At 30.1% G+C, this 14,730-nt stretch overlaps 1 protein-coding gene across 1 annotated transcript; it reads right to left on the bottom strand.

Moving 5' to 3' along the window:
* Window positions 1-64: 64 nt before the first annotated feature.
* LOC132943633 (uncharacterized) lies at window positions 65-4,069 on the bottom strand (the record flags this gene model as incomplete). The annotated part of the gene is made up of 3 exons (XM_061012660.1): window positions 65-87; window positions 2,113-2,377; window positions 3,701-4,069. Coding segments are annotated over 3 exons (657 nt in total), but the record flags the coding sequence as incomplete, so codon positions are not given.
* Between the last annotated feature and the right edge of the window lie 10,661 nt (window positions 4,070-14,730).

Consider the following 14,730-nt stretch of genomic DNA (forward strand, 5'->3'; position numbering starts at 1 on the left):
TAACATCCTTCAATCGAAATGCACAGTTAACTCCGTTTTTTAGTATACCTAACTGTTATCAATTTTAAGATTCATACTTGGGGTTCACTATAATAAATAACAATGTGTAATAAACTAACACAATAACGAATTCGCGTTTCCAATGTTCGATCAAAACTGACATTTGTGCCATAGTCAAAAAGCTTAGGCTGATAATATTATGATAATATAATATACAAGACAATATTTTACCTTGTATATTTTATATCGTATCATACTCGCTCAGACACAAGTATACAAGGAACTCGCCCAAACACATGACAGTCCTTGGTGGTGCGGCTCGCGGGGTGGGGTTTTTAATTACCTCGGCTGCGACGGCGACAATAACGCAGTCCGGGTCAAACGGCGCTGGGAATCGGCGGCGGCGTCGGCGTCGGCAGCGCAATATAGGCGACCGCGCGGGATACTTCTCTGCTCGTCGGCGCGCGGCCTCGGAGGCTTTTTACTTGTATGCACAATGCGAACTGCTTAGCATAATTAAGATCTAGTGGCAGGTCGAAAACACGAAAAGAAAGAAAGAAAAAAAAAGAAAAGTCGTTACAGTTATTATATTATATACATATTATTATATAGGTATACGCGCGTGCAGCGGGCCCAGCAGCAGCCAATGAAAAAAAAAGAAAATTTTTTTTTAAAACGCGTTTTGTACTATACACACACACACACACACACACATATTGATAATATAAATACACGTTACACGTATAGTACGCGTATCTACTTCACAACCACCAAGCACCGGTCTGACTACGCTATCGAACGATCCAGATCGGAAATAGCCGAGAGAATAATAATAATTGTCAGGAACGATCGTGATAGCCCCCGGGGCCTATATGGCCAATAATAATAATAATAATAATAATAATAATAATAATTGGAAAAATATTAATGACAGATTTTATTCCCTTGCGTACGAGCGCCGTTTATCTGTATATATATAGACCTATACATATACTTATATACGCGTATGTAATAACCAACTATATTTAATATTAAAACATATTTGCCTTTTATTTTTCCATCTCCTTCTATATTATTATATTATTATCGCGTTGTCTACCACCGTCGCTTGAAATGGTGTAACGACTAACGACCCGGAAAAACGTTCGCCGAGTCCTGTCCAACGGTCGGCCGACGCCACTCCGACCCGTTTCTAGAGCGTTGCGCGTGCTACAGACCGTTTCGGGTCGTCGTATGATATAAAAATATTATAACAATACATTTATAACGTCTAAGTACTGTTTAATTATACGCTCGTCTTGTGTGATTGTCAGCACTCGATTTTCGACTCCTGTAATTATTAAGGTACACCGCTGTGAATGACGATATTATTCATATTAAATACCTATAGGTACCTATAACGGTTTTCTCTCGGAAACTATAATATGCATTTTAAAATGTAACCAACAGTTATTATAAAATCAATGATTGATTGATATACCTTCTTACAAACTATTACTTAATAAAATCATATTATTTTATTATATACAATAAAGATAGATACCTACGTGTTCATGCTATTAAACTATTAAAGTATAATGACTGCAGGTGTAATCCACTTCATAAATTTAACCACATCGCCTTATATCGTATGGGTACAACACGATTGCGAACGTTTTACCTTTTTTATAACACGATTGCGAACGAATGACACTTATCAGAGAATTTGTTTTTTTAGCTGAAAAACGAACGATTGCGAACGTTTTTATAGACTACGTTGCCAAGTTTATATTTCTGAATATGTTTTGTTCGGGAGTTCAATTAAAACATTTTTTTTTTTTTTAAATATAAACTATTGGTATTAATAATACAATTAAGAAAACAACTCTTCGTTACAAACTAAAATAAAATTATACAAAATAATAAGTAATGTTTAAAATGTTGATTAATTAAAACTGTTTTCGTTGTATAAATATTAATAATACTGTTACAAAATGTACGTGTTCATTTTACGTTAGAAACTTAAAAATAAATAAAATAATACATAGATCTGAGTTCTGAATGAATAAATAATATTATACATAATAATAAACTCAACATAATAGTTTTTAAAAAAAATTTCTACATTTTTACTTTTTTTTAAATTTTTTCCCTGGTAGAAATTTCCAGTTTTTCTTAAATATAAAGTTAGATCTTTGTGTACTTTATAATCATTATAATTTTGTAAAGTTGATTCAATTAAAAGTTTATCTTTTTTGGCCATAGGCTTATGTACATTGTTTTTAATAGAATTAATTATTGTCAAAGTTTGAGCTTGTGTTTCTTTTAAAACTGATATAACTACGTGTGTTGGAGGATGGGGGCTATAAAACTGACCATTGTACGTCCTGTGAAAATCCTTATATTACTATATGATTATTTTTAAAATTTTAAAAATTTTAAAAATTTGTTATTGGCACCAAATCTGACAACACCGCATGATTAAAGGCAGGTAAAAACGTTCGCAATCGTGTTACCGGAAAAGGTCCGTTCGCAATCGTTCCATTCGCAATCGTATATTACCCATATCGTATAATAATACCATAACCTATGTATAGGTAGTATCATTGATTATAAAATATACTAGTACCTACTTATAACCAATATCAGTATTGTAAAACAAACAATAAATATCATATTTGTATTGGACATTTGGACTTTATTTTAGTAAACGTCAGTTTGGGATGTTTTAGACGGATTCTGTTTTTTTCTTACATTGACAAATTTAACAATATACATAATTATAGTATAAACTTATTTTTATGCAGGCTCTTCACTTGAAAATAATTATTAATTTTATACCTATGATGCCAAAGTATAACTATGATTATATTTTGATTTCACGAGTTGCACAACTAATATTTAGGTATCATTGATTTTTTATTTTATGTGTTCATAATTCATATTATATTATAATTTTTTTTATAAATGATTTATCATAGTTTGTCTGATGTGTATGACTATGCGTGTTTTTGAATAATAAACAATATATCATAATACAAAACTCGCTCAATTTAATAGCACTCATAATTATATATTTGTATATTGTATATATTAACCAAATATGGACAGACTGGAGACTACGCATGTATGGACTAACGCCAACGGGTGCAGTTTCAAAAAAACGCTTAATTGAATTGATAGAACAATATGTGACTTTAAAATAAAACCACCTCTAAAAACTGAAGGTATATCATTAACTATATAATTACGTAGGTATTGTGTGTACGAAAAAAATATTATTGTTCATAGGTATAATATGTTTAATAAACCTTTCACGAAAACAAATTATCTATACGATTTTTAATAAGAAAACATTTAGGTACCTACCTGTTACATTTATAGAAATTTATTATATTAATATATTGGCCTTATAATTAGATTGTCTATTTAATGTGTACCTATATATAATACTAGCTGATCCCGTGCACTTTATTGCCCGTTAAATGTACCAACTCTATATGACTCCAACTTTGTTCAATTCGTTATTTAATATTCGGTGTATACTGTTCAAAATTTATCTAACCTAACTTTTCTGTTGCCCGGAATAAAAATTCTGATTCACAGCAGTATATTATCAGGTAGGTAATCTATACCTGCGGTTGATCACGGACCCCGTACATACATGGTGTATGTTTGGATGCAGATGGTAAAATTGTGCATTGAAATGTTTATGGAAAGCTTCGGGTCCGTTGGTTGTTCTAGTATTATTTACGGGAGTTTCTGCCCAAATATTTGGTGGAAATTGAGACTCTTTATTAATATAATGTTCTAAAATATAATCACTAAAAGTATGGTTATCTATAGGAGCTATAGAAATGAGCTCAACAAAACCATCATCAACTTGTTCAGGTGGTAAGAATGCTAGACCAAAAAAATATTTTAGCCATAACCCTATTTCTGTATTATTTTTATACTGATTAAGTAAATAATTATTTGATTGGATTTTACGATACCAGCTTTGACCCAAATGAAATTGGCATGCAATAATGTGTACAGTTGGAAACGATTCTTCGATTACAATATGTGCACTTTTTTCAAAATCCAAATGTATTTTGTTAATTTGTATTACTTTGTTAATTAATTTTTTACAAAGTTCTTTCATTAATGTCCAAATTTCCTTTATTTATCAGTTGATTTCGAATTAAGAAAACAATAAATCAAAGGCAGATAATAATTGTTTTGTAATATGTGGATTGTATATAGTTGATAAAAATATGACGGACAATATATAAAAATACTATCAGCAAAAATTTCACGTACTTCACACAACATAACTAAATTTGTATAACAATTGAATATTGGTATGCTTTCATTATTTTTCATAAAACAAAATTGTTCGTTATTATTAGCAATAATAATATCGTTTTGATTTGAAAACAATTGATGCTTAGCTTCGTCTATTGATTAGGAATAGTTAATATTAGATTTCAACTAGCTTCATACATAGATTTCCTAAATAAACGCACATCTGAATGACTTATATTAACAGTAGTTTGATCTTTATGTACTTTTCTGATTATTTTATTTGGTTTAGTAAACACATCATCAATGGCCTTTCGTTTAAGTGTAGACATTATTTTTTGTCGATTTAAAATATTTTCAAAAGTGGCCGGATGATTGTGATAATTTTTTTGTGAAATTTTTAAATCAAGTTTCTCACCAATGATTGCTGTTACGCTACTTTACGATTTGTACATCTGAAGTGAAAATTTTGGTCCTTCAATTGTTTATTTTCACTTAGCTTATATCCCTGTATCAGAACACATCGTCTTCCTCGTTTCGTTACAAATATATCATCTATGGAGTTCATGGTAAGAATATTTACTTTAGCACTACACACTCGACAAGCGACTACGGACTGATTGTCTGATATGGACTTATAGTGAAATAAATATGGATAGGCTAGATTTTCGATATTTTCGATAACGTCTGTGATTACGCATTTTATCGCTTTCTACTATAATATTTATTAACGTAGGAAGTCCCGAATGTGGTTATTATTATCGTGCTCGTGTAATGTACTACGGTAGTGACCGCTCCGCTTATTTTTTTTTACTTAGCTTCGCGCCACTACCATCTCGCCGGATTAAAGGTATATACAGTATATACTTACCTATATTATTTTGATATATATATATGTATATTTGTATATATATATTATGCATTTATGTACATATTTTATATACTTTTTAAACAAAGGTATATACATTTTACATTTTAGTGCCCAAACGTGTTGCAATTTGGGATAAGATGCCCAAACGTGTTGTAGCCAAAAAGGAATACGTTCCGTTCCTTGTTCCTTAAAAAAAAAAAGAATTCGTTCCTTTGGAAAATGAACGAGTTCTTTTTTAGTTTCAAATAAAATAAAAATTCTTATTTAATCATTAATGTTTTTTTTCATATGCATACTTCTTTAATTTTTGATTCTAATATATACAGGTAGGTATATATTTTATAATTCTATTTTAACATTTTCTTCAAAATTAAATTGTTGGCCAACGTATGTCGATTGTCTTAACGTAGATACTCGATAACGATCACTAATTAGCAATATACATTATACACATTAAAATTAATATATCTTAATTTCAATTATTTACATACTTATTTGTGTAAATTATTGAAACTAGAAAGGAACGAACAATATTTTATTATTTTGCCTTGTAAAAAAAACTAGTTCATTTTCTCTTTCTTTTTTTATAAAAAGGAATTCGTTCATCGTGCCGTTCTTTAAAAAGGAATTTGTTCCAGGAATCCGTTCCTTCCAAACACTGCTATAAAGTATCAAAGTTATACCAAGTTTGATATAATACGGTGGATTATATAATCAATCAATACATAATCCTAACCTAACCTAACCGTACTAAAATTCGATGAATAAAAAATAACCAAATTTAACCCTTTTAAAATTAGCCTATCTTCTTTCCAGAGGTCTAATCTGCAAACAAACATTCATTTATATATATTTATATTGACAAAAATAATAATACAAATCAATAAACATGCCCGATTAACCAATAGCAACCAATATATAATTCACTATTATTATTTTAATCTGCAACAATAAACTAAATTTTTATTTTATTATTTAGTTTATTTTTTTCTGGACACATGGCGCCACTGTTGTATTTTTGACATCCAAATTTCCTAATTTCCTAATTTTCATTTTACATTTATATAGTTAGAAGTTTATAATATCGAAAAATGTTAATATAGGTACCAAATATGTATATGGAAATTATATCATCTAATAATTATGTTTATAATTTTAAATTCATGGTTTTATAATGTTCCGAAAAATTTTTAGATTCTAAACGAAGCGACTGATTATGAATACTAGTATATTATTATTTATTATATAGTATTCATAATCAATGGTATTAGCTTTTAAATGATGTGCGAGTTTCTTTTTAATTTTAATTTTTGTTTCTGAAGACACTGTTTTAATACCTAGTAGAAAATGCTTTCATGCTTCAAAATTCAAATTGGTACTAGTTTTCCAGAAGGGGAACCTAAACATTCTCAGTACTTTATTTAATAATCGGGGAAAACAAAACAAAAATTACGGAAAAACTGTTTACTCAATACAAATTTTCAACAAAAGAAAGTTAAGACAATTAAAGCATTTGACTTTTATTGTTTTTTTTTAACAAAGAAATGTTTTTTGACTGGGTGCAACTTTTTTTTCTAACCGATTTTTGCAACGTTTAGTTTAGCCATAAAAACGAAAATCAACAATAAAAAATTTAATTAAATTAAATTCTAACAAAATGTAGCAAACTATTTTTTGATATTTGTCCACTTCGCTATACCCAAAACATATATATGATTCATTGGTTCTTTATTTTTCCTAGCAGAGGAAAAATATCTATAATAGCATGCTATATAGGCACTTAAAATAATATTATATGCGAACGACATCATATTTTTCCATAAATGTTGATTAAAATTGTTATGCTTTTCCGAAAACCTTGACTATTTAATACAAGGTTTCTCATGAGTTGTTATTACCTACTGGAATTAAAAATAAAACTGAGCGTAAATCCACATCATTATGACGAGGGATATATGAAGTTTGCAATTTCAAAGTTTCGAATTATTTTCTAATTATTTAAAATTATCAACTAAAAATTGTTATGTTTAATATAACTAAAACTTGAAAATTTAATGAATATTCGAAGGAATAACCAAGACGGTGCAATGTTTGTAGATATAGAAAAATACTTTTTTCTTCGTTTGAAAAAAAAAATTACATTTGTTCAAATTGACAAAGGTAAGCCATTTATTTTGAAATAGAATAATATTACACACATACACGCACCCACGCGTATGTATGTATACTCGTAATATATATACATACGTGTTTTCCTGCAGGGGCATTATTATTTATATATTATAATCATGTTGAAATTCTTGGTCGCTGCAAACGTAATGATAATATTCTCGGTGGTGACAACACGCGCGTTACGACAGTCCACAATGGAAGCAAGCGACCACTATACGGTCGGTTTACTCGCATTTATTGTTAATCTGACCGCAAGACAAAGGCAAAGCGCACACAATAATAATAATCGTTCAAACGGCACGGCCGACCTCGCCGGATTACGAGCGCAGTATTATAGTAGCACCTATAATGTGCGACGGAAAACGACATACCATATACGGCAGCCGCCGGTTTAAAATGCTCTTTGGGTGACCAGAAACTGTAGCCTGTACTATACAAGGTGATTCGCGAGCCAGGAAGACTCACCCCATCTTTACCTTTAATTTATAACTATGCGCATTCATTAAAATTCTGAATTTTAGATTTTTTAGATTTTTTTATAAATTTGATTTATATAAATATAAAAATTTTAAATAGTACTATGTAAGTACCTACTACGGATAATAGTCCATAGTAATATTTTTAGATTTTCAGAAGACATTTGATGATTTGATTCAAAAATTAAAATAGGTAATTAATATATACATACATATTAATACAGCTTATAATTTGTACAAATGTCTGAGTATACTAGACTAAATAATAAATATTATACACATCATATTGTATATATAGGTACATATATTATTTATTGACTTATTGTAGGTATTTAGTATATACAAGGGTTTTAAATATTTCCTTTCTGAAAAAATGTATTTATATATTAAGTAAAACCATAAATGAAGGATTGAAGGAAAAACTGTCCATAGTGTTTCATTTCCATAGTGTTCCATTTTGGTTTCGCCAATGCATATATTCATTCACCGATATATTCGTTCACCGATATAACCGTTCGTCGGTATATCCATTCACCTAAATGTCTTTTGCCGGAATGGATCTTACCAAATTGACCGGTTGCCGTCCATAGTAGGTAGGTAGACAAGGTTTAATAACTTAAAAACTTAACTTACTATATGAATTTCGATTAAGATGCTTAAACATTTTTTAAAAAACGTTATCTATAGACATTTACAGCAAAAAAATTTAAAGAAGAAGTTTGTATCTCCAATGGACATTTTTTAAATGAAATAAATAATTTGAGAATGTATTAAAAATATAGTCTTAAGTATATTTAAAAATTTCATAAAACAGAATTCGAATAAATACGTTACTTATTAAAGGATAAAAGGCCAAAAGGGATATGTCAATATGCCATACACATGAAATTGGTGAATGCGAATCAATCTGTACCTCCTAATCAAGCGAATGTTATTTATTATATAGGTATAAATATATTGATGCTTATTTATGGTGCCTTTGCTATATGGGCAATATTAATGCACCAAATAATTGATATACCTAGGTATCTTTTAAGATTTTTAATATTTAAAAAACTAAACATCATATTTCAATTCTGATACTTGCAACGTCATAAACACATAAAACCATACATTTATAAATAAATTAAATTTCAATATAAAATTTAATAAAATAAAATGTTTAGGTTGATAAATCGTTGTGTGAAGCAAGGAAATTTTACACGTATAAGATAGGCAATTACGATGAGTAGGGCCCAATGACGTCACGCGTCTTTTTTCAACTGCTCATAACTTATTGAATAATGTGAGTAGAAACGTAAAACCTATACCATTATCCTTAGAATTAAACATTCTTTCAAATAAAAAAAACTTATTTTTTGTGTTGTGTGCTCCTTTAATAATTGTCTATTTTCATTAAATATGTCGTATGGTAGTAGGCATATAATTTGTGTGTTTCAGAATGATAGCACACACAAAGGCCCCAGCTGTAATATAAACTTGTGGGTGATGATAAATGAATCTAAAAATAAAAACAAAGTCATGCCGACTTAAATAAAATGGTACACTTAGCTCACCTCGGCGCAAGATAGTACAGACGCGTGCGTGTTGCTCAATATTCAATCCACAATGATCACAATATTCAGAAAACGATTTTACACGGTGGATAAGCGTTTTCTAGTTGGTTACCAATGGTTAAAAGTTTAAGACAGCATTATAGTCACAATATTAACGCACCCTTGTCTATGCACACCGATTAAATAAAATGTTTTACTTATTATAAATCCGATTAATGAATACGAATCAACGGGAATTATAGTAGAAGCACATAAAAATATACATTGCAATAAAAATTTTGTTCTCTCATCTTTTTTTTCGTGAAATTTTGAAAAAGTAATTTTGTGAATTTCAATCTAACTGTAAAACGAACGCCCTCGATGTGCGACGTATGTCACCCGCGTAACACTGCATAATTATTTATATCATTTATACGACACACAAGACACATTACACACGCATCATAACAAACATAATAAATATATTATGTATAGTGTATTAGTGTCACATCATCGATTCACATCACGCTAGCTCCGGATCATATTATAATATATGTATTGTCTTCTGTTTTATATTGATATGTATGTTTAGGCCTTGACCGGTTGTAGCCAAAATAAATTAAACATAATATTATTATAGTTCATACGTTACGGTAGTCAGTATTTATAGCCCGTGGGAAGGTGGTAGTAACTCGTCCCTACTTGTATTAAATAGTTTTTGAATATAACGTACTAACTTTATATTTTTTGTCGCACCTCTACAGGCCCGATACCACGTCCGTGAAGTTGGCACCCCCACTTTGAGATATCGACTTCAAACCAGCGCCATTATTTTGCAACTAATTTGCAACAATTTGCAACACCAATTTTGAAATTTGCAACTTCCCCCATTCATCGAAAAATCCGATTTCCCGATGGTAGTACCATCAATTACCACAGGCATTTTTTTAAAATTATTTTTATTCATTAATGTTATAAATTATTTTTGAGTTGTTAATGATTAGTGAATGCAACTAATAAAAATGATGACCAGTCAAATTCATTTTTTTTTGTAACTTTTTTAATTTATATTTATTAGTCATTATTATAAAAAATGTTCAATATTTTTTGTAAGAAATCATTTATTTATAATTTTTAAGAAATATAACTCAAACCTAATTTATAATATTGATTAATAGAAAATAAATTAACATTCTGGTTACCATTTTTATTATTTAATTTTAATTTTAATAATATTATAAATTAAGATTGAGTTATTTTTCTTACAAGAATTAATAAAAACTACGTATATTATAAAAATTATTCCTATTAATGATTAATAAATACGAATAATAAAAATAAAAACAATTAATACAAATGTTAGATTAATTTTAATTAAGATAAATTAATTAAAACATTATAAATAATTATGACTCATATTTTTTTTTACAAACATTAAAGTTCAAATTTTGACAAAATACTTTAAAATCACAAAAATGTGCAAGTTATTTTGTTTTAGAAGTTCATAAAATTTTTGTTTTTTAAATCCAAAATTTGAAAATTGAATACACGATTCCTCATGAATTCAAATTAAAAAAAAATATACAAAGACATATACCGGCCGGTAAAATGGAAATCCCCAAAAGTGCTGGGTGCGCATATCACGCGTATCCCCTACACAACCAGACTGAAATCACTACCACGGTCCTTACAAAAACCTTTTGGTTACATATTATATTCATATTATAAACTTCTTGCGTGACGCGTAAACAATAAACATTTTTCTTTCGTAGAATAATCTGGTTGTTGCATAGATCCCGCCTGCATAGTGCATTACCTTTGCCGTGACCAATAGTAATCACTATATTGATGATAGTGATTATATATTTTTATTCTTGTTTTAATATAGTAGTTATTATTTATATTGAAATCTATACCACGGTCTTTACAAAACATACACTTTTGGTTACATCTTATTTAATATATATTCATATTATAACATCTATACATGATGCTTAAAATACATAAAACCAAATCGTTTCTTTCATGAAATTGTTTTCGTAGAATAACCTGGTTGTTGCATAGATCCCTGAATTACCTTTGCCGTGATCAATGAACGCAGAGGCGTTGTGACAAAAGATCACACGCCGCCCGCGAAATAGCTCACTTCCTGTCTCCCGCCCTTGCCAAACAACATGGGTTCTAATTGTCACTCATATTTTAATAAAAAATGTCGATGCTTCGCTCAAAACAACACTGTATATAAATAGACACGTGTGAAGCAGTGGGTAGGTAAGAGGAGATCGCTGAGCTGAGGTGGATTGAGCGGATTGACTAGCCACGAGCGGTGCGTCGCCACGCCATTAGTCGGTCTCACTACCGTACCGCGCCATAAGATGTTTCGCTTAAAAAAGGTAATTAAACATCTTTTTTTTTGCAGTTCATCAATTTTTTCTTCGGGTATTATTAAGTAGCTCTTATTTATTAATGTTTGGTTAGGTATTCATTCCAGCATAATTTGTTGAAATGCTACACAAAATATACAAAACGCTTCATTGTCTAAGTATATCAGAAAATACACTAACCAAGGAAAGATAGCAAACCACCATTTATATTGAAAGTGAACGATTAAATTTAACAAATTGTTTATGCAACCCTACATAACTGTCTCACGTTAAAATTAATAGTTGATATCCAATTTTCATATAATATAAGATATTTTGGCCTATACTCGTTCAATGAAACCAGTTATAAAAATATTTTATTTTTATTAATAATACATATTATTACCTATATTATTATAAGGGGTCTTAAAATGTTTTTTATCATAACTCTTGGCGTGATATCGCAGAGGTTTTGGTTTTTTTTTATGTACCCTGTTGATAACAATTTTTGTTCTTTGGTCAAAAACTTGAGAATTTAATACAAATGTTCCTCGTGAGATTTTTTCACTGGTTGAAAAAAAAACCGAATATATATCTACAGAATGTAGATCTACGACACGAACGGCGTATTACATTATTACATTAATACATTATTACGTTATTACATTAAATTATTACCACAGAATATATGCAAATACAAATATACAATATACAATATGACATTATTTCAGCGCATAAGTAAAGTTAGAAGGTATATACTCTATATGCTCTAAAGTCTAAGACATACACGACCGCGAAACGGCACATAACAGGTGGCAAAGAGCCAACGGTAGTACATACGTACCAGTGCATGAAATACGTGAGGCAAACATACACTAACATAGTACAAACGACAATGGAGGACACGATAAACGGTTTCAGAATCCTGGCTGGACACAATAGTACCAGCGAACATGGGAGTAAGATAACAGTGGGAGGGGAGGGGGCGTTTAAAAACCTTTTAAACTCTATAAAATATAAATTTACTGGTCTATCATGTCAATAGAACCACAACAGCAAAACAACCGCCTGACGAATTTCTTCGTCCAACGCCAAAAAGAACGACGTGGACGTCTGTGTTTGACCACGATTACAGACCCTCCATCCGTGTTTTGCGTCGTATTCAAAATCTGCAACTCTGGAGCATCACCAGCTAAATTTGGACGCGCGGGAATATTCGTCGTAGATATACACAACCTGTCATCCAGCAAACACTTGGAATCAACGGTTCCGGTCTCTGCATATCGCTGATAACCTGCCGAAACTTTAGATTTGGCGTTGATCGCCACCCCATATCTGTAGGTTTCTCGTCAGTTGACCACGTCTGTGTTTGACCACGATTACAGACCCTCCATCCGTGTTTTGCGTCGTATTTAAAATCTGCAACTCTGGAGCATCACCAGCTAAATTTGGACGCGCGGGAATATTTGGTGTAGATACACACAGCCTGCCGTCCAGCAAACACTTGGAATCACGATTTCCCGACGATTCCGGTCTCTGCATATCGCTGGTGACCTGCCGAAACTTTAGATTTGGCGTTGATCGCCACCCAATCTCTGTCGATTTGGCTGAGGAAATTTTCCCCATTACGGCCATGTTAGGCAAAGATGCATATCTTTTATGCACCCGTAAACTTTTCATATCCCTGCAGCTTTCAGCCAAAGGTTTTGGTATGTTTTTTCGTAAATCAGCGAAAATCAGCTGCATCATTTCACTCTTGGATGTGATGTTGATATCGGACATATTTATCTGATAATATATAGGCAGAGTAATTAATAAATTATACGGAAAAAACGTTTTAACTAATTGTTGACCGCAAGAATGAAAAATAATTCGTAATGAAGACAAAAATGAATATTGACAAGTGGTAACTATGTGACACAGATACGAATTGTAGATTTTTCAAACATTCATGTACATGGCAACGGCCTAAAATAAGGCTTTTGGTATATTGTTACAATAGCAGTTTAAAAATATATAGGCACAATTTGTTTTTATAAGTATTTAAAGTTCATATTTTGACAACTATTTTCTAGTTAAAAATTTATAAAATGTTCAGCTTTTATAGCTAAGGATTGGTAATTTAAAACAAGGTTCCACGTAAATAGGTTATATATAAATTACTATTAGTTTTTTTACATTTTTTTATAAAATAATTTTTCTCAAACAGTTTTATTAAAGTTTTATTTGTTTTTTTAATTAATTGATTTTATTTATAATTTATCTAACATTTGTAGTAATTGTTTTTATTATTTTTATTAATCGTATTTATTAATCATTATTATAAATAATTTTTATAATATACATAATTTTTATTAATTTTTGTAAGAAATAATTTATTTATGATTTTTAAGAAATATAAATTAAAAAAGTTATAAAAAAAATGAATTTGACTGGTCGTCATTTTTATTAGTTGCATTCACTAATCATTAACAACTCAAAAATAATTTATAATATTAATGAATAAAAATAATTTTAAAAAAATGCCCGTGGTAATTGATGGTACTATTTGATGGCTAATTGATTTTTTTTTTTTGTAACTTTTATGAATTATATTATATTTTATAAATCAGTACCTAGGAATTAAACATTATTTTTGAGTTAGGTATTATTGATTAATAATTTATAACATTGATAAATAAAAATAACTTCTAAAAAATGCCCGTGGTAATTGATGGTAATACCATCGGGAAATCGGATTTTCCGGTGGATGGGGGAAGTTGCAAATTTCAAAATTGGTGTTGAAAATTGTTGCAAATTAGTTGCAAAATATTGGCGCTGGTTTGAAGTCGATATCTCAAAGTGGTGGTGCCAACTTCACGGACATCCCGATACCCGCCCGTCACGGTCCGCTTATTCAAGCCAACCGCACGGCCCGGATGTAAATATTCCCGCATACACTGTTATACATTTTGAAATTTAATTAATAAATAAATGAGCTTATGAAAGAAAAACAACCAGAGCAGAGGTGATTTTACATTTTTTAGTTGGTGGTTCAACAATAGTTAATA

The sequence above is a fragment of the Metopolophium dirhodum genome, chromosome 4 (assembly GCF_019925205.1).
Source record: "Metopolophium dirhodum isolate CAU chromosome 4, ASM1992520v1, whole genome shotgun sequence".
NCBI lineage: Eukaryota > Metazoa > Arthropoda > Insecta > Hemiptera > Aphididae > Metopolophium > Metopolophium dirhodum.